Raw genomic sequence first — 20,814 nt, forward strand, 5'->3', positions numbered from 1 at the left:
GAGTGGTGTGTGGGACCCAGTGGGCTCCTGCTGCCCACTTCCGAGGACACTCTAGGCTGCTCGCCCCAGGCCCTGGTTCCCCTTGGCCTCGGACCTGCCCCACCTGCTCAGGCAGCTGCTCTGCCAGCCCTGGAGGTGGGGCTCCGAGAAGAGCCGCAAACCCCCCCTGGGGCGACCCACACCCACCAGGCCCGTCACAGTTCCTGGCACTGGGGCCGATCATCACAGCACACCCTACAGGGACCTGAATCATCCCGGCTGCCTCTCACCCCGAGGGAGCGGGCAGAAGGGGGCACAGCCCTCCTTGAGTCAGCTCTCCCATGGTACGGATGGGTGCCCCTTACCCACAGCGTGGGGAGGTGGCATCGGTGCCCAACTCCTTGGGGGTTGGAACAGTTCCTGGGAGACGATAAAACTTATGAGTTAGGGCTCACCCCGGGGGCGGGGTGGTCTCCTGGTGCCCCTCCCCCACCGGACCTCTGCAGGAGCCTGGGGTGGAGTGGGCCCAGTGGGAGGCCCTGACCCAGACCTGCCGTGCAGCCTGGGACTGTGAGTGACTTCTCAGTGGCCCCTTGGGCTGCACCAAGCCTGCCACTGTGACAGCTCTGTAAACGTCTGGTTCCAGGTGGTGTGGACTCTGGGGCCACTCTCCTCCACCCCCTGCAGGGCAAAGTCAGGTTGTCCCTCCCAAGGTGCGAGCAGGCAGGAGGGCACGCCTGGGGCTCGGGGGAGGGCCCCAGAGGAGACCCTGGGCCAGGGTTCAGGAGGGCACCAGGGCTGGGCCCTGCAGGACACTGCAGCGGTCACATTCGGCATTGAGGTGGTGGCCTGAGACCTTTGCAGGTTACATCACATCTCACACCTGGGTTTCTCATTCAGCAGTGGCCCTTTGGAGACCTGAGATGTGATGGCTGACCTCAGAGGTGAAGCCACTCCCCGGGGGTCCCATAGCGTAGACGCTGAGCAGAGCCATCCGACTCAGGGCTGCAGCCTCCCTCTCCTTCACGCCCCCAGTGGTTCCTGCGTGCCCCACCCCTGCCTGGCGCCCCGGCCTCACCTCCCCCCTGCTCCCGTCTCATTGCAGGAAGTTCTACTACATCACCCTGCTGCGAGACCCCGTGTCCCGCTACCTGAGCGAGTGGCGGCACGTGCAGCGGGGGGCCACGTGGAAGACATCGCTGCACATGTGCGACGGGCGCACGCCCACGCCCGAGGAGCTGCCGCCCTGCTACGAGGGCACCGACTGGTCGGGCTGCACGCTGCAGGAGTTCATGGACTGCCCCTACAACCTGGCCAGCAACCGCCAGGTGCGCATGCTGGCCGACCTGAGCCTGGTGGGCTGCTACAACCTGTCCTTCATCCCCGAGGGCAAGCGGGCCCAGCTGCTGCTGGACAGCGCCAAGAAGAACCTGCGGGGCATGGCCTTCTTCGGCCTGACCGAGTTCCAGCGCAAGACGCAGTACCTGTTCGAGCGGACGTTCAACCTCAAGTTCATCCGTCCCTTCATGCAGTACAACAGCACGCGGGCGGGCGGCGTGGAGGTGGGCGAGGAGACCATCCGGCGCATCGAGGAGCTCAACGACCTGGACATGCAGCTCTACGACTACGCCAGGGACCTCTTCCAGCAGCGCTACCAGTACAGGCGGCAGCTGGAGCGCCGGCAGCAGCGCCTCCGGAGCCGCGAGGAGCGCCTGCTGCACCGGGCCAAGGAGGCGCCGCCGCGGGGGGACGCCGAGGAGCCCGGCCGCGTGCCCACCGAGGACTACATGAGCCACATCATCGAGAAGTGGTAGTGGCGGCCGGCGGGGGCAGGTGGGACCAGACAGACTGACCGACACACACGGCCCCCAGAACTCGTGGGAAGAGGACCCCCGTCCGCTCGCCAGAAGACGGACAAACGGTTGAGGGAGGGGAAGGGGTGGGCCTGGTGGGTCGGTTCTTCCCACCCTCCCAGGCCGGGGCTCTGAGAAATCAACGTGGGAACCCTCTGGGTCAGAGGGAAGGGTGCTTGGAGGACCGCCCCCGACCAGGCCTGCAGGGCTGGGAGCAGGTATGTCCCCGCTCTCCCGTCCTCATGGTCACAACGGCCACAGGTTTGAAGACTAGAAAAATCCAGTGCAGTGGAAGGCGGACCTGCCAGGCCAGGTGTGTGGTCACGCCCACCAGGCACACGCCCGCTGCCTCCCCCACCCCACCCCCCACAGGTAGCTCAGCCTCCAGGGAACCCCTGGCCCCAAGGCCTGCGTGGAGACACGGCAGCCCTCTGAGGTAGCCTCAGGAATGGAGCTCCCAGCTCACCCATCTTCAGGGTCAGGGCCCACCCCGTCTGAAGCCAAGAAGACTCTAGTCCAGCCCCTGGGAAGCCCACTCCCCTCTCTAGCCCAAGGTCAAAACCCACAGTGTGGCTTCATGCTCCGGGTCAAGAGATCAAAGCACATCACCTGGGGTCCCCCACCCCGTTTTCCTCAGTCCCCAGACCGAGGGGCGCTGTGGGGAGATGGGCCCCATGCTGCACTGGCCCCTTGCATGGGCGGAGGGCATCCCAGGAGTAGGAAGGCCGTAGGTGAGGAGGCTTCCACCTGGGTCCAGGCAGACCTCCCAGCCAGGCCAGCTCAGACAGGAAGGGGGACAGAAATCAAGAGCTCTCCCTGCCCGCCTTGTCCTTTCTGACCCTCTGGGCTTTGTTAGTGGGCTGCCCCCAGCCCCAAGCCCATGACTTGGACATTTATGTGGGACTTAGACCCGTTCCCCCCACAGCCCCGTGTATAAACTTCAGCCAAGCCTCCGTTGGCTGGAACGCTGCAGACCACAGCCACTGCCCACAAGCCATACTTTGGGGCCATGGTGGTTCAGGACAGCCAGGAAAGGGTACTCGGGCTTTCAGATTCTCCTCCAGGATTGGAAGAAACAGCTCTGGGTGGCTCCCCTAGTACCCAGACACACAGCCCCACGACCCTGGGCTCTCCCCGCGTTTTCCTGCGCCCTTGCCCCTACCAGCTGGTCAGGCCTGTTCCCCACAGCCCTGCAGATTGGAGAAGCCATGTTCAGTCCATTGTAGACACTTGCCCCACGCCCATCCCTCCTGTGCTCGAGGAGGCCAGGCCAGCGTCTCCTCTGGACGTGCACCCCCCGACATGAGACCCAAGACCTGGTTCTGGGGAGCTGAGTGTGAGCCCCACGCCCGAGGTGGAAGGGCACCCTGTCTCCCCAGGAGGGGAAGCACACGTGCCCGGCGGCTGCAGGCCCAACTCAAGGACGGTGGTGAGGGCCCCGGGCCCATGGCAGCCTCCTGGGCAGATCCTGCCAGGGTTCCCTGCCCCAGGTTCCCGTTGGCCACCCTAGCTGCCCTCCTGTGGAATGAGGGGGTGGGAGCCGAGACCCTTCCGTAAGCGCCGGAAGGGTTGGGGTGTTGTCGCATGAGGTGGCTACCCAGGAGCCAGCAGCTTTAGTCTTTGCCTGTCTGGCCTGAGGGCCCCCCCCCCCTTCCAGCTTCCTGCGCTGGCCACTTCATCCTGCAGTCCAAGGACAGCGCAGTCAGCAGGTCCCCGAGAGCGGACACGTCGTGCTGCGGAGGTGAGCGCTCAGGTGGCTCTTTTAAAGAGGTGTGAAGGTCAGCATGGGGGTCTGCTCCGATACTCATCTGGGGCGGGCGTGCTCCAGGGAGGAGGGTGGGACACGTTCACGAGAGCTCTGGGGTCTCGCACGAGCACCTGCGACGCTAGGGGCTTGCTGTGGCCTCCCACCGGGAGGAAGGCTGTTCTGCGTGAGCCCCCCCGGGCACCCGGCCAGTGGCCTGGCTCAAGCAGCCCTCCCCAAGGTGCGCTCCTGAGGGTGTGGGCCTGAGTGCAGGATGTGTTTTGTACATAATGGAGTGTTTTAACTCATGGCCCGTTGTCCCAAGTCACACGGTCTCCTCGGTTTCTTCACTGCATCTGGAAGGAGGTCCTGGCTCCGGCCAGCATCCAGGCAGGGGTGCCAGTGACAGCACCGGCTGGCAGTGCCCCTCGGCCACTCGGGTCTCCCGTGCAGCACTGCCGGCTCAGGACGCCTGCTCTGAGGTAAAGGCTTCTTGTGCCTGCAGCATCTCCACCAGCACCACGGGCTGGGGCTCCAGGGAAGGGATGGCCTCCCCAGGGCTCTTCCCAGGGCCGCGGGACAGGAGCAGACATGCCGTGAGCAGACAGCTCCCCGCTCCCACCACCCCCGGCCTCCGGTGGCCTCTCTTGGAGGAGGCGTGAGGGACGAGAGAACTGTCCAAACAATGAGTCTGTGAACGTTTTGGGAACTGGAAGAGTTTAACTTGAACCCAGGAGCGTTTAAAGCTTTATTTATTTATAGCTTCTTATTAAAAAAAAAAAAAAAGTGTTGAGAAGAAACCTTTTGGTGACTCATACAAAAAAATGAGTTGATGATGGAAACACAAGTCATAATCATCTAATTGTTTTTGTCTAGGTCAAGATGAATGTTAGCAGATGAAATAAACCCTGAAAAGGAACGCTGGTGTGTGTGGTCTGTGGTCACATAGCAACGCGCCTGGCGTGGCGCCGTCCCGGTTTGATTTTCGAAATGAGCATCTGTGAGCTTGCAGGAATCACACAGGAGCAGACGGGCTTCCCTCAGGAGCAGGCGGTGGCCCAGCGAGAGAGGAGTTAACACACTGTGTCACTCAGCCTTGCTTTGCGAAAGTAAGAAATGTGACTGTCATCACCGCAAAGAATAACTTGGGGACTTCCCTGGCGGTCCAGCGGTTAGGACTCGGCGCTTTCACTGCCGAGGGCCCAGAATCCATCCCTGGTCAGGGAACTAAGATCCCACAAGCCGCGCGGCGTGACCAAAAAAAGAATAACTTATCTGTCATTAATTATAGGACTTGAAAAGATGAGGCCCGCTTAAGGGAGGACAGAGCAATGCAGACATCGTGTGCTTACTTTCTGAGCCTCCTTCCCCTCAACTTTAATTTTGAAACATTGCAAATTTTGAAACATTGCAAATGACAGGTTGAAAGAGTAGGTCGTGGGCACCATAAACCCTTAGCTGAGATTCCCCTGGATTAACATGTGTCACATTTTGTTACCCTGCACTCCCACTCGTTTTCTGTCTCTGCACACAGGCATCACACACGTGCACGTGGACACACGCACATTTTTCTGAAACATTGGAAGTTGCAGTCCCCAGAATACTTCAAAATACTTCAGCATGTACCTCCTAGGAATGACATTCTGCCACATACACACACACACACAAAACCATTATCATATTCCTGAAATTTAACAAAAGATAATATTAGCTGATGTACAGTCCACATCCAAATTTTCCAATAGTCCGTACAGTGTCCTCAGAATGTTCCTGTGACCCTTGCGGCACTCAGCTGTCACGCCTCTACTGTGTCCTTTAGCTAGACAGAGCCCCACCCGCCCCTTTCCTTCGTCTGTCTTAGCGTTGGCATTTTAGTATAGGCCGGTTGTCTCTCTTAAGGTCCCCGTGTGTTTTCTCACGGTCAGATTCAGTTAAAGGTTTGGGGCATAAATGCTGTGCAGATGAGGTGGTCCTCTGTCCCACGGGACGGGGAGGGAGGCCCTTACTTGAAGTCTGGGTCCTGATGTGATCACGGGCCTCACTGCTTTTTCTTCATGGAAACGGATCCGTTGTGCTTGCGGGTAGGGCTTGGCCGTTGCTGGACAAGTGGAGGGCCGGGGGCCTCGGGTACCGGCCCCTGCACTTCCGCCAGTGGGCGCTGTCGCGCACAAGACTCTGGAAAGGCTGTGTTCAGACCCTAAGGTGTGAGGGTCTCTTCCTCCTCTTCCCACGGTCTCGATCTGGATGCTCCTGCATCCAGGCCTCCTCCCCATCCCTCCCCATCCCCTGCCCGCAGAGAGGAGGAAGGGCAGTCACAGCCGGGGCCACGCCGTGCCCGGGGGCGGAGGTGGCCGCTTCCTAGTCACCAGAGCTTCCCCGCCCAGTGTGCTCTTGACCCTCCGGGTCTGTGAGGAAGCGTCCTCTCTCTGATCGGAGCGGAGCCTTGCAGGGAGGGGGAGCGGGCGCCCCGTGCAGACCCAGCCTCAGCCCCTCCTGGACATCACACGTGGGGCCTCAGCCTGCTCCCCGCTCAGCAAACCCAGGGGGAACGTGTCCTCCCGCTGCAGTGGCTCCGTTCAGCCCCGCAGAGCCAGTGTGTGAAAACACCTCCCCCAAAATGGGGGGTTTCGCCCGCCTTCTCCTGTTTAAAGCTGAAGGTCACTTCGGAGTCTTCTGCACTGGCTGCGGCCTCCCCTGCGTCGGCCCAGCCTGTCAGCCCCTCCACCCCTTCTGACCCCCCCGCCCCTCCCGCCTGACCTTGCTTCTCCTTGGTCTCTCCCCGCCACCCCACCTCCTCTCCCCCCACCAGCTGCCCGCAGCCCAGCCTCCCACCCCTGCATCCCCTGCTGTTTGCTCTTCACACCAGCCGTGCCCCGGGTGGCGGGCCTGCCACCTGCGTGCTTTCCCTGGGTCCTCAGCCCCAACCTTCAGGCGAGCTCGGGACCCCGCAGTGCTCCACGCCAGCTCCCTCCTAGGGAAGGCAGTCCCGACTTGCCCACCCACCCAGGCAGGTGCCCTTGGCAGGGACACAGCATGCCCCCAGCCCAGAGCACGGGAGATCCCTGGGGGCCATCACCCATCCAAGAGTCTCCTTCCGGAACACGCACCTGGTCCCAGGGACCTCCTCCCCGGAGGCCTCGGGGAGAACTCGGGGTGCAGGTCCTGGGAGCCTTGGCCCAGCACCCCCGGCTGACCAGGCCCCTGCCCACAGACTCCTGCCCCGGTGGGTGGGGATGGGCGAGGGCTTCGCCCTTGGCGTGGGGGGCTGGTCTGGGCTCCCCTCCACGCTGCAGCAGCGGGCAGAGCCTCCGGGAGTTCAGCCTATTGTCAGGCCAGGTTCGGAATCCAGCTGGCCCACGGTCCCGGGTCGGCCCTTCTCTGTGAAACGGGAAGGCTGCTGTAAGGGTTCACCGGCTTCCGGAGGACAAGGCAGGGCCACATGGGCCACAGCGAGCCACGCCTTCATCTCGTCTCCAGCCCCGACCACCGAGCCGCCGCTGGGGAGTCCTGACGCTCCCCGCGACCAGCTCAGCCTCACCCACCGCCCTGCCCCCCGAGGCGCCAAGCCACGTGGGCTGCAGCCTCCCCTGTGGAAACAGCTAAGGACTGTCCTCTTCCTTTCTTCCCCTCGAAGGACCGTGACAGATTTCCAGGTGCCCCGCCTTCCAGCCCCGTCCATCCCCCCGGCCCCGGTCAGCACCATCCGGTTTCCCGCCCCTAGGAGTCGGGTGGGTCACCCACCTGCCTTCTGTCTCTCTGCCAAAGACAAGACCCTCCCGGCTCCACGCCCGCTGGGCCTCCCGCTTCCCTGCACCCCCAGCCCACCCCACCCAGTCTCGGGGCATCTCCCATGGCCCAGGCTTCAGGTGGGACCGCGGTTCCTGGCGGGCCCAGAGGAGGGGTCTGAATACACAGCACTGCCCAGACTTGCCCCCAAACATGCCCTTTTTAGAGAAATTGCTCATATCCTGACTTTAAATTTCCATTCCCTCTGGAGTGTGATTGAATTTTTAAAATATGTCCCTTCAAGTTAACAGTCTCTCCCGGTTAGAACCAGTGTGTTAGGAGTTCTCCTCTGATTCCCCTCCCCTCTGGGTGGCATCTGGGCATACGGGACATTCCTATCCCCCAGTGATGGGTGGCAGGGCGCTCACATGCCTCCCCCCTCCACCTTGTCAAGAAGGCCATCGGGCCCCCAGCCAGGACCCCCGGCCTCTGTCCTCACCGGCTCCACTGCAGGGTGTCCGGTACAGTCGGAACCTGGGATCATCCTCTTGGCTTGGATGCGGCACAGAGATCTCCCCCGGGGGGCTGGCCCTCCAGCACCTCCTCCTGCTGTTACTGACCAGGGTTCTTGGCTTCCTCAATCAATAGAAATTGTCAAGAGACCAGACAAGAAATTCAGGCAAGGCTTTACTGGGGCCCCTGCTGCAGCTGGAGACAGGGAGAACACACAAAATTTCCCTTGCTCACTTGCTCCCCGAGTGAGGGGCGAGCTGGTTCCTTATATGGGGTGAGGGTAGGGGTGTGCCCAAGGGTTGGGCGGGAGGGGTGGCTGAGGTGGTCTGCCCACCCGTCTGGTGGTGCTGAGTGCAGGGGGCATGCGCAGGACCCTGCTTTTGCTCCCGACCCCCTGCTTTTGCTCCTGTCTCTTTAGAAGTGGCAGTTGGGGGTTTTCTGGTCTTTTTGTATCTTATTGTCCAGAATTTGCCCCAACTGCACGTGCATGCGGTTATTTTTAGTCCCTTGTAGTTTCTTTGCATTTTGTTGCTCGGAGACATTTATCTAGGTACAAGCACTGCAGCAAAGTGTCCCAGATCCCAGGTCCCTGCCTGTCTCACTGCCACGGGGAACCCCACACACACCGGCAGGTTCTTAACCTCCCCCCAGACAGGTGCCCCCAGCCCACCAGCCATAGGAGGCCAGCTCTCTGCCTCGGTTGGCCTGCCACTCCGCTGCAGCTGACCCGTCCTGCAAACAAACAGCTCCAAGGCCCCAAACAGGCCACACGCGGTCCCCTTTCCTTCTGCTTCCCTCTCAGCCCAGCCACGCTGTTTCCAGTGTCTGACCCTGGCCAAGGCCACTGGCATGAAGCACTGAGACCTGCCCTTCATCTCTGCCTGCGAGCCCCCCTAACCCCGGCCCCCAGCAGCTTCTCCCTCTGAAAGGGCCTGTTCTCACTGACCCCATCCTCCCACTCTGTGGCTCATCGAAACCCTAGGATTTCTCTGTAAAAGGAAGCCTAGGGACTGTGGAAAACACTTCTTTCGCAAAAAAAAAGCCAAGTATTCAAGACACAGCCTCTCCAAGACTCAAGAGAGCCGGCCTGGAGCCTTGCAGCTGGGGCTCCACAGGCTGTTTTGTCCTGTGTCACACCTGCCCTTCCCCAGAAGCCGCAAAGCCGGTATTCAGGCCCCGGGGGCTCCGGACCATATTGTGCGCTGAACAGGTCAGCCTGGGGTTTTCGCAGTGCCGTCGAGGAGGGGGGTGCCTCACACAGCATGCTCTAAGGGACTCTGGCCACAGGGCTTCCTGTGCAGCAGAGGCCGTGTTGTACAGCTCACACATTGTTCTCTAGGAAAGATGTTTAACGCCCAGTCTGCCCTCGTGCTTCCAGAGTGCACAGAGAGGTCCTGCACGGGACCTGGCCCGGACTCTCTGCCCATTTCCAGCCAGCACTCCCCACAGGAAGTGATTTGTCCCCATCAAAGGGTTTTAAACCTCTGGCATTGCAGCAGAGGCTGCTGGTTGTCCCCTGATAGTTGTCCCCAACTCCTTCCTTAGCAAGAGAGCCTCCACGGGTCAGCGGGCGCACAACCAGCCAGGGTCAAGACCACATTTCCCCGCCCCCCACAATGACACATGGCTACCCCACGAAACTGGCTGACAGAGTCTTAACCACTAGACCACCAGGGAATTCCCCCTTTTGTACCTTTTGAATTTTGAAACGTGAATGAATTACCTTTTTAAAACATAGATGGCTGAAGATAAAAACAAAAGTGAAATGGAAGGTAAATGTTCAATTCACAACAGCGATTTTTCTCAGAGTTGGCAGAGCAGGGAGCGGGTGGGACTTTGGCTAAAGGAATAAGGGGATTTCAACTCTATCTGTAACACTTTACGTGTTATAGTTAGAAAACAAGGCACATCAAAGAGTAACAACTGTCACTTCTGGGTGGTGGGTACGGGGGCGGAGGTTGTCATGTTATTTTCCGTACTTTCTGCATGGTTTTCTGTCTCTCAAAACAAAATCATCATTGTGAAAAGCCTGCATGCAAGGCAGGCACAGAAGCTCGGGAACTTGGGCTTCAGGCTCCTGATGCAGGAAGGGGCCCAGGGAGACAGCCAGGCCCAAGAAGAACTCCTGGCGGAGACGCGGGACTGAGGGATGCGGGGCTTGGAGCTTTTGCTTCATGTCATTTTGCTGGATGAACGTGGAGCAGTCGTGACGGTCCCCAGTGTGGACCCAGCCTTCCCACGCGTCTGTTTGTCCCCTTCACTGGAGCCCAGGTAGAGGTAGAAATCAGGTTCCCCGTTGGCCTCTCTCGTCACCCGCAGTGGGGCTCCTCGCTACTGACCCTCGTGGGGGGCTTATTACCAGCCAACGGGGGTAAAGGCCTTCCCTGACACCTCCACCCCCAGCAGGGATGCTGGGACCACGGGTAGTCTAGGACCCCCACTGGGCCTTTGCCACTGGGGATGGGAGCAGGGCCACAGGTTTTTCTGTGCTGATTGGCTGGAGCAGGGTGGTTATGGCCTAAGCGTTTTCCACTCTGCTAGGCTTCCCCCTTCCTAGTCTTTTGGCTAAGACAGCAGGCTTCCCTGGGGCTTTGCTGTCTATGCCCATTGGCGTTCCTGGGTTCAGGGCTGCCTCTGCTCCAGCTCTGGGATACGTGAGGCAAAAAGAAAACTCAGGAACTTACCGCCATGTCATTCCTTTGGTCTCAAAGTCCCTAGTTGGTGTGTTTCTTCTTTGCCTTCTAGAGCCTAGGTAGATACAGATGATAGACAGATGATAGATAGATGATAGATAGATAGATGATAGATAGATGATAGATAGATAGATAGATAGATAGATGATAGATAGATAGATAGATTAGATAGATGATAGATAGAGTAGATAGAGTAGATAGATGATAGATAGATAGATTAGATAGATGATAGATAGAGTAGATAGAGTAGATAGATGATAGAGTAGATAGATAGATGATAGATAGATAGATGACAGAGATAGATTAGATAAATAGATGATAGATTAGGTAGATGATAGATAGATTAGATAGATGATAGATTAGATAGATAGATGATAGATAGACAGATGATAGATGATAGATTAGGTAGATAGATGATAGATTGATAGATGATAGATAGATAGTAGATAGATGATAGATAGATAGATAATAGATAGAAGATAGATAGATAATAGATAGATAGATGATAGATGATAGATGATAGACAATAGATAGAAGATAGATAGACAATAGAGAGTTGATAGATAGAAAGATGATGGATGATAGACGGATGATAGATAATAGATAGAAGATAGATAACATATGTTATATATACTATGTAGATAAGTCTTCTGTATAGATACATAGAGAGAGAGGTGGTTTAACTTAGCAGGAGGAATAGGGAAAAGTACATCTACTCTGCATTCCCAGGAGCAGAAGCTTCCTGTCTAAAGCACTCCTGTTGTAACCAAGCTGCCTTTGGATGCGATTATTCTTAGAACAGGCATCAGTGTTTCCTCCGGTCAACGTCAGGGGGGCTCCACGCAGAAAGACCTCAGGCACAGTCACTGAGAAAGTGGACGTGAGGACAGAACAATGACCATCCGGCGTCCTCGCTGCCCCCGACTCAGGACGGCGCCCACAGCAAGCTTGGCCCAGGCCCTCCTGAACTGAGTATTTCTGACTTTCCCGAGCACGAGAGAGACCTGACTCCCTCCCAAGGCCAGCTCCGCCCGTCTGCGGGCCCAGGCCAGAAGCAGAACCGGCACCATCCTTTCCTCTGCAGTCACCTCTTTGGTTCTTCTTTCAGCTTGCTGGGCGTCCGTCCCTGGGCAGGCTGTGTGAGCTGCACGCGGCTGGCTTCCCTGCGTGGGCCCCGGCCCACTCTGGGGCCTCGCCCTATGGGGTCAAGTGACAGGAGGGGTCATTGAGACAGGATGTGGACACCACGGGCTCACCCCTCAGCTCCATCTCAGCTCACATGCTAGTGGGTTGGGAGGGAAGGGGCCCCCGTGGGTGTGCTCCCCCAGCCCCCAGCCAGTCCTCACATGCTCCCTTCCATACCCACCCTTGACCATCACTCTGGTCCTGAACTCACCAGCCTAGGGTCCAGTGTGGAATTTCTACCCCCAGATCCTCTGCTTGCCAGCTTTGGGGCAAAACGCTGCTTCTCATTGTGCATGTGCTTCTACTATAAGATGAGGGGTCAGATTTGATCTGAGATGCAGGTAGGTAGTGGCTGCCCGGAGCTCCCTGTGAGATGCTGTTTGCAGCTGGACAACAAATGGCTCCAGGACAGAGAGGATAAGTCTCCAGGGGTCCCGGGGATGGACCCGCCTTGCCCATCGGGCCCTGCTCCATAAGTGCCATCTGCTGTCCCCTCTACATTCTCATTCACATACTGGAGCTTCCTGGAAACACCTCCTGACCACGCTGCTCGCCACTGAACTCTTGCTCCAGGCCTGCTTCTGGGGAACATGAGCCCAGAGACCCTGCTTCCAGGGCTGTCACCAGAAGGCCTCTCTCCACGTTGCTTCTCCCTTCATGGAGCCACAAGGGGACGGAGGGAAGGGGGCCAGCCTGGGGGTCGGGCCTGCAAGGCAGCTGGAGGTCTGGCATTGCTGAGAGTGACCGCTTCACGCGGCTCCAGGGACTAGTAGAGAAGAGCGTCCTCTGGTTGTAGCCACGTTACAAAGGCCCTCTTCTTTATCCCAGCTTATTCTGGCCGGGGCAGAAGAAGGAAATAATGGGTAGAGGGTGCGGGGCGGGGCAAAACGAGCCTAGTTACCCCACCAGCAAAGTGATTCCCACTAAGGCCAGACCCCCAGGAGAGGTGCCTTGCCCTCTGCTTCATGCTATATATGTTACATGCTGTATGTGTCATGTGCTGTACATATTAGACACTCTCTGTGTCACATGTTAAACGTGTGTGCATGGTATGTTTGTTGCATGCTATGTGTGGTGTATGTTGCACAGCATGTGTTACATACTAGGCATGTGATACACTGTGTGTACTGCGCAGCAGGTACTGTATTATGTGTTATATGCTATGCATTGTGTGTTATATATATTACATGTTATATACACATTATTGCTATGTATGTTTCATGCTGTAATATTGTTCACTGTGTTACATGCTATATATTACATGCTCTATATTATACTCTCTATGTTACATGTTATGTGTGTGTAGTATACACATACACATGCTGTATTGCACATTATGCATGTTTACAGTATGTGTTGCATGCTATGTTTTTTTTAATTTTTATTGAAGTATAGTTGATTTACAATGTCATGTTAGTTTCAGGTGTACAGCAAAGTGACTCAGTTATACCTATACATATATCCACTCTTTTTTAGATTCTTTTCTCATGGAGGTGATTACGGAGTATTGAGTAGAGTTCCCTCTGCTTTATAGTAGGTCTTTATTAGTTATCTATTTTATATATAGTAGTGGCATGTTACGTGTTATGTCATACATGTGCATGTGCTGTTATGCATGTTTTGCACTGCGTATGACACGTTATGTGTGCTGCGTGCTAGGTACACTGTACACCATGTGTGTTAACGTGCAACTCCTCACAGACACTGGCGGTTGAGTCCAGTCTCCCAGGAGGGGGGTCACTGGCTGCTTCAGGCTGCGCCCTCCCCAGTTCTGAGCTCCCTTTACTCCCAACTCTGCCGGCCAGGGTGCTGCCACCAGATGCCAGGTCAGGCCCACAGAGGCAGCCTGTGCTCCTAGCGGGGCTTGGTGAGAGCCTGGCCTACGGCAAGGCACCTCTGTGCTTTTAGATCAGCGACAGATGAATGTACATAATTCCTTTATCCATTCTCCTGTTGTGGGTTATTGGGTTGTTTCTAAGTTTTAACTGTTTATAAATACACTTGCTATTAAATTACTTACGTGGAGATGTTTTTATTTCTCTTGGGTAGATACCAAAGAGTGGAATTTCTGAGTCATGTAAAAGAAGTGCATTTTAACTTTATAACAAACTTCCAGTTTTTCAGTGTGTTTGAACTAATTTCCCCCACAGGCTCCACCAACCTTTGTTGATGTCAATCTTTTCAATTTCATCATTTTAGCAGTTGAGTAGTGACATCTCCTGTGGTTTTAAATTTTTATTACCCAGATAAGTAATGATGTGGTGTACCTTTTCGTATGCTTATGGGTCATTTGGAAATCTTCTTTTGTAAAATGTCTCTTTTGCTCATTTTTTAAAATTGGGTTGTCTCTTTCTTATTAATTTGTAGAAATTATTTATGTCTTCTTGACAGGAATCCTTTGTCAAATGTATGTATCCTGGATATCTTCTCCCAGCCTTTGGCTTGACTGTTTACTCTTTTGATGAAGACAAGTTCTCAATTTTAATAAAGTCTAAATTATTAATTTTTTGTTTGTTTTGTGGTTAGTGCTTTTTTTTTTTTTGAGACTTTCAGACAAATAAATGTTATATATAAGGCTTCCAGGAAGCCTCCTTAAAAAGGACAGAGCATGCCCTTCACCTTTCTTTCCTCTAGAAGGGTTGTGCATAGAACACAGACATGATGGTTGGTGCCCTAGCAGCCATCTCAGACAATGAAGTGATCTTGGGAACAGAAGCCACAGAGAGAAGGAGCCTGAAACATCATGACGGCACCATACTGGCCCTAAAACTGTCTACTTCCAGACTTCTTCTATATAAGACAGAAATAAACTTCCATCTTGTATAAGCCTCCATCATTCGTGGCTGAATCCTAACTGATATATAAAGATCAGTTAGCAAACTCACTAATTACCCTTGTGTTTTTCATTTCATTTCAAAATTTCTCTAAATCATCAGGTCTAATTCTCATTGCCCATCAGAGTCACCTAATGACCTTATAAAAGTGGGGGTGCCCAGGGTTTAGGTTGGGCCCCAGCACCCTGTTCTTCAAATAAGGTGTAATCCTAGAGGGAGGAGATATGGGGATATATGTATATGTATAGCTGGTTCACTTTGTTATAAAGCAGAAACTAACACACCATTGTAAAGCAATTATACTCCAATAAAGATGTTAAAGAAAAAAAAAAGATGTAATCCCCCCAGGGCTGTCAAGGTTGAGAATTGGTGCTTTTTTCTTGGCTTGAAAGTGTGGGCATAATGGTCTAGGTGGCTGAGCTTTGGACTCTGGTGAGAAATGGACCAACGCAAAGAGACTTATGAGATACAATAGAATTGCACTCATGAGTTCTAACTCATGCCTTGAAATCTAGGCTACACCTGCCAGCCAGCAAAACAGATTTGTTCTTTAGAGTGATGTACAGTGTGGGACATGGATCTTGGCTCCTGGAGGAATGACCCTGGACTAGTTACAACCTCTGAGAGCCTAGGTTTTCTCCTCTGAAATATGTCTGTTAGAAATAACACCTGCCTGATCCCCAAATTGTTGTGAGGATCAAACAAGACCATGGACTTCGAAGGGCCTTGTCCGTCACATCCCGCCAAGTTTCCGGCGTTGCTGCAGCACAACACGGAGGTTCTGTCCAGCCCACAGCGTCCTGAAGACGTGCACAGCCTTGCCCCTCAGAGCTTCACACTGAGCCTAGATCAAGGCCCAGGCCCCCTAACGCCTGGAGCCAGAGTCTTTAACAGCTTTTGGACCCAGACGCCCCAGGGAATCAAGTGAAAGCTGTTGATCTTCTCCCTGGAAAACGCAAAAGTCACAGACACACATACACACAAAATGTGCATAAACCTCAGGGATTTGCTGTCTCCAGGAAGCTCACCAGGAACTTAAAGTAAGAATACGTGTTGTACAGCATGTCACCTCCACTCAGGACCAGAGGGAGGAGGCAACCACTCCAGGCAGTGGGATAGCCTGCTAACTAGGATGTGGCAGGGAATAAACCAGTGAGTGACAAGACTCCAAACAGGGCAAGTGTCTCCAACCCTCACCTCTAACAGAAGGCAGCTCTCCACCCTTGGCACCTGTTATAGAACAAATAAATGGTGTTGCCCCCCCAACCCTGCCCAAATTTATATGTTGAAACTCTAACCCCCAAACTGACTGTATTTGGAAAACAGCCCTTAAGGAGGTTATGAGGTCATACAGGTAGGGGCCTAATCCAATAGGACTGGTGTCCTTATAGGAAGAGGAAGAGACGCCACGGATGTGCACCCACAGAGAAAAGGCCAAGTGAGGACACAGCAAGAAGGTGGCCGTCTGTAAGCCAAGGAGAGAGGCCTCAGGAGAAACCAAACCTGCAGACCCCTTGCTTGATCTTGGACTTCCAGCCTCCACAACTGTGAGAAAGAAATTTCTGCTGCTTAAGCCGCACCCAGTCTGTGGCATTTTTGTTCGCAGCCCTAGCAGACTGAGACTGTGCCTGTGCAGCCTGAGCTCTGCACAGCTGGGGTGGCTGGCCTGGCAGTGAGTGAGGTGTCCCCAGGGCACAGCCTCGGTCACGCTCCTCCCGGTGGGGCCGCCCCTCCTGCCTGCTGGCCTGGCACAGCGGGGTCCCGCCAGCACTGCCAGCCCCAAATCAAGCCTCCCACCACAATATCCGTTCATCTTTCAGGCCCCTGGGTCCAATTTGGGGACCACCATTTCTTCTCTGGTTTTAAAAGGTAGATTTACCTAATAAATTTCACCCAGAAAGAAATTATAGTCCCACTGTGGAAGTAAACAGAGACCATTCAAATGAGAACAGGTGAAGTTCATTTAGTCAGAGGTAGCAGAGGAATTAGTCACCATCAGGTGCGTTTTGGTAAAGACTCAAAGGCAGACGGAGGAGTGAGAAAGATTTATTATGGAAAAAATGACAGGTCAGGTGTGCCCTGAGTGGAGCAAAAGCTAAGTGTTGAATCTAGGTAGTAGGTGTATGGGTGTTTATCTAACTATTTTTTCAACTTTTATACATGTTAGAAAACTTTCGGAAGAAGAAGCTGGGAAAAAATGTTGGATCGGCAGTTTTGTTTAAGCATAACACTGACCAACGACTGTAGAACATGAATCACTAGCTTGAATCGAAAAACCCACAACTTCATTTTTAGTTATGTGTTTACGTATTTCTTTTCACAGGACAGGGCCCGAGGGTTAGGGATCAGCCAGCTGTGCACAGCCCTGCCACTGTGCTCCAGGGGGCCACAGACAGCCAGTCCCTGCAGGAGTGGCCACCCAGCTTCCTGGCTCTATGCATTTCCATACATTCAACTGGCAGCCAGACAGCTTCCTGGGAGGCCAGTGCTCGGCGCTCAAGTGTCCTGGGGCCCCTCCCCGCACGCACACTCGGCCTCCCTCTTGGGCAGAAATGGCTCCACTTCTGAAGGAGGGATGCACTGCATCTCCTGCCACAGCTGCCCTGTCACACCCCAGAGCGGCCAACTCAACCTTGGCCCACGAGCTTCCTGGCCAGCAGCCCCGAGCTCAGGATGGCCACACAGGGCCAAGTGCTAACGAGGCCTCTTGATTTGTGTTTCTTTCTAAGTGGATTAATCAATCAACCGATTTGTGTCAAAGCACATCTAATCCCTTCTCATCCCCGTCACCGCCACCGGGTCCCCTTGATCACAGCAAGAGCCTCCGCCCTGGGCTTCTGGCTTCCCTCTGGACCCTCCAGGTGTCCTCTACACAGCAGCAAACTGAGCCATACCAGTTTACGTCCCTGCTCAAGATCCTCTGGTGGCTCCGTCTGGGGAAAAGCCCAAGTATTAAGCACGGCCTACAAGGCCGCATGTCAGGGGTCAGCAAACTATAGCCCACAGGCCAAATCAGGCCCAGAGCCTATTAGTTCAATACAGTATATTGGAACACGATCACACACACATTCATTCACTATTATCTGTGGCTGCTTTCCTGCTGCAAGGGTCCATCTGCGACCCCCTAGATGATGCCATGAAGACACTCAAGTAGCCCCGTGGAGCCGCCCACTTAGAAAGACCAAGGCCCCCAGCCAACAGCCAGGCCTGCACGGCCAGCCATATGAGGGCACCTCATGGAATGGGGATCCTCCAGCCCAGTGAGCCTGTAGATGACTGTGGCCCCAGCTGACCTATGACCTCTGACACCAAGTGGAAACTGCCCAGCTGAGCCTTTCCCAAGCGCCTGACCCACAGATTCTATGAGCACAATATGCGGTTGTTTTACGCCACTTGCATCAGGCCTGCTGATAGTGCCATTCTGCCGTGTTCATATGGTAAGCACACCTTTAATTACATAAAAACGTCTGTATGTATGTGTATGTGGGTAAATATATTTGTGTGTGTGTAACACTTTATAGAAATGCGTGAGAATGGGTTTCTTTTATTTTAATCCTTTTTTTTTTCTTCTTTGCTTGGCTCCACATACAGCCCTCCTCTCCCATCTTGTCTGCCACATATCCTATATTATAACCTAATTTCCATATATTAGGTTCCATATATTCTCCATATGTCCCTCCACATTCGTATGTAATAATAATCAAGCATATATATGCATTTTAATACATACGTACATCTATGCATCTGTATAAAGGGTGTTGGTTAGTTGGCTTTACAAAGAGGGATCCCGTTTCACGCTTTTCTGCATCTTGATGTTCTCACTCAGTGATATCTCGCAGAAACCCCCATAAAACCTTCTGCTCAAGCATTCGCCGGGTCTTCGTTGTGGCTGCCTTATGTTCCATAGGTGGATGAGCGTACCTTCCCTGTGGGCACGCCTCACCCACTGTGTTTATTTCTATTACAATGGCCCAGAGTGGCTGCTGGGCCTGGTGCATTTTTTTTCTTTTTAAAGATTTTTTGATGTGGACCATTTAAAGTCTTTACTGAATTTGTTACAACATTGCTTCTGTTTCATGTTTTGGGTTTTTGGCCGAGAGATATGTGGGATCTTAGCTCCTCAACCAGGGAACGAACCCGCACCCCCTACATTAGAAGGGGAAGTCTTAACCGGTGGACTGCCAGGGAAGTCCTGGGCCTGATGTATTTTAAATTTTAATAGATGCTGCTCAACTGCTTTCCAGGAGGCCTGATGTCCAGGAAGACCTGTGCTTTTTCTTGCTGTGGACACAGGCCCGCAGTGTGCAGGGCTGTCACGGCTGCCTGGGGACCAGGCTGCCCCAGCCCCCCACATGCTCCACATAGCTTTGTGCAAAGCCTTCTGCAAAACCACGTCCCATTGTTTCTCCAACTTTCCTCAGGCCCAGCTAAACTTCATTAGCTGATCAACACCTCTAGGTGTAGATAAAAATCACGCCCAAATTCCCCTGTAGGGTTTTGCTCTCAGAGAAGAAACACTGCCCATCAGTGGTCCAGGGGACAAGGGCAGCTTGGGCCTCCACCCCTGCCCTTCCCCTCTCCCCATATCCAGGCCCCTCTGATGTCCTGCTTCTCCAGAGGGAGCTGCCAAACATACACACACCTGTAGCCACCTGGCCTGAGGGCAGGTGTTAATTGTTAGAGGCAGAATCATCTAAAACAGGTGTCCCTAAACCCTCTCAGATCAGACAGCCCTTGGCGTCTCAGAAACACCTAAGGGGTCCATTTATTAAGTAGTCAGGTCCAAACACTTAAGAAGTATGTATATGCTAATAACTTAGTAGATGTCTGAAAGCTGTACACATGAATTTTAAAGGAGACTATTTTTAGTTCATTTTTACATAACTGCCATTAGTTACTGACTGGGTATGTGGGCTTGCTGGGCGCTGCCCAGCTTCCCAATCCTCGCAATCAGATTGTACGCCGCCTGGCCCTCGGTGACTTCTAAAACCCATCTATTGCGTGGGTACTAAAACCTATCTTCGCGAAGACAGGGTCCCGGAAAGCGCCGCAGCCATCGCCTGGTGTGGAGACCTCGAGCCAGCAGCTCCCCCCATGTCCACCAGAGGGCGCTGAGTGCGACCGGAACTGAGCATGCGCGGCCCAGCAGCTCCTGCCTCCCGCCGGCTCCGGACTCCCCGCCGCTCGCCCATCCGCCAGCGCCCGCAAGAATCAGGTAAGGTCAGGAAACAGAGGCGGGTCCTGAGCTGGGACGTCGGCTATCCAGGTAGGAGCCTGGGTCGGGGAACGTCGCTAGCATAGAGCACAGGCGCCGGGGCCCCTGCGCCTGAGGACCCCATCTGTGCGCGGCTTGTCCCCGCGCGCGCTGGGGTCAGAAGGGGTCCGGGTGGTGGGAACACGACCGTCCTCGGACACCGCCGGGAGCGGACCCTGACGGACCGCGGGGACCGCGGGCAGCCCATCCTGGGCCACGTGACACAGAAACCAAGACCGGACTCTCTCTGGCAGCGAGTCAGGTGTGGTCCACTGCGGCGTCCCCACAAGCCAGGACCGGCCCCGGGTCTGTCTGCGGCCTCTGCAGTCTCGGGAGCCATCCAGGGCTGGAGACCCGGCCTCGGACACAGCTGGGGACACAGAAGATGCTCTATAAAGGCTTTTAAAAGAACGGACTACACAGAATGAAGACACAAGATACACAAGCAATATTCACAGTATCTACTTTTGAAGTTAGAATATAGACTGCTTTTCTTGTTTTTCTGCACCTTTCAGACTTTATAAACTACATAGGTATCACCAGAATAAACTTTTTAAAGCAGTGGTTTGCTCACAAAGTCGTGCATTCCTCTCCATCTGGGAGCGCTAAAGTCTGGAAAGGGGATCGCAAACTCAGATGCATCCAGGTGCCTGGTGAGTTGGGTAAATGAGGGCAGAGCTGAGCATAAGGCAGTAGGGAGTGGTGGGGACTGCAGAGAACCAGATGCTCTGAAAGAAGAAGGCTTCTCCAGCTCCAGATCATCTTTAATCTTCATAAAAGCCGAGGGCAGGCCCATTTTGAAGATAAGGAAAAGGGGAGGCAGAGCCCAAGAAGGCAAAGCAAGAAGCTGCTGCAGGGCGCTCGTGGGAGGGGGCGGGTGGTGCAGGGGCGCGGGCGCCACCTGCCGGTCCATGTGGTTGCGCCTTCCCATGCCACGTCCGTGGCCCAGCCTGCTGCAGAGCCTCTGGCCCATGGGGGAGGGACGGGGGGCTGCTCCCTGGCCGCATTTCACCCGCACAACAAAGCCGTTTGT

The 20,814-nt window shown here is 54.6% G+C and overlaps 1 protein-coding gene and 1 long non-coding RNA gene across 6 annotated transcripts in view; both read left to right on the forward strand.

The window, feature by feature from the left end:
* Window positions 1–5,048, forward strand: part of HS6ST1 (heparan sulfate 6-O-sulfotransferase 1) — a 43,744-nt gene extending 38,696 nt beyond the window's left edge. The window contains exons 2-3 of one of the 5 annotated variants that reach the window (XR_014264986.1): window positions 1,085–4,058; window positions 4,453–5,048. Coding sequence is in view for 1 of the 5 variants with exons in the window: in XM_082465958.1 (XP_082322084.1) it covers window positions 1,085–1,793 (709 nt within the window). In the remaining 4 variants the exon portion in view is untranslated. Of the gene's footprint in view, window positions 1–1,084 lie in introns of all 5 variants that reach the window. The other 4 variants (XR_014264987.1, XR_014264988.1, XR_014264989.1 and 1 more) reach the window with 4 other exon arrangements.
* Window positions 5,049–11,068: 6,020 nt separating this feature from the next.
* LOC309662704 overlaps window positions 11,069–20,814 on the forward strand; it is a 43,895-nt gene continuing 34,149 nt past the window's right edge. Inside the window, exon 1 of the long non-coding RNA XR_014264899.1 lies at window positions 11,069–19,793. This is a non-coding gene — a long non-coding RNA (uncharacterized lncRNA). The remainder of the gene's footprint in view (window positions 19,794–20,814) is intronic.

The sequence above is a fragment of the Balaenoptera physalus genome (assembly GCF_965194825.1).
Source record: "Balaenoptera physalus genome assembly, chromosome: 6".
In the NCBI taxonomy this organism is placed as follows: Eukaryota; Metazoa; Chordata; class Mammalia; order Artiodactyla; family Balaenopteridae; genus Balaenoptera; species Balaenoptera physalus.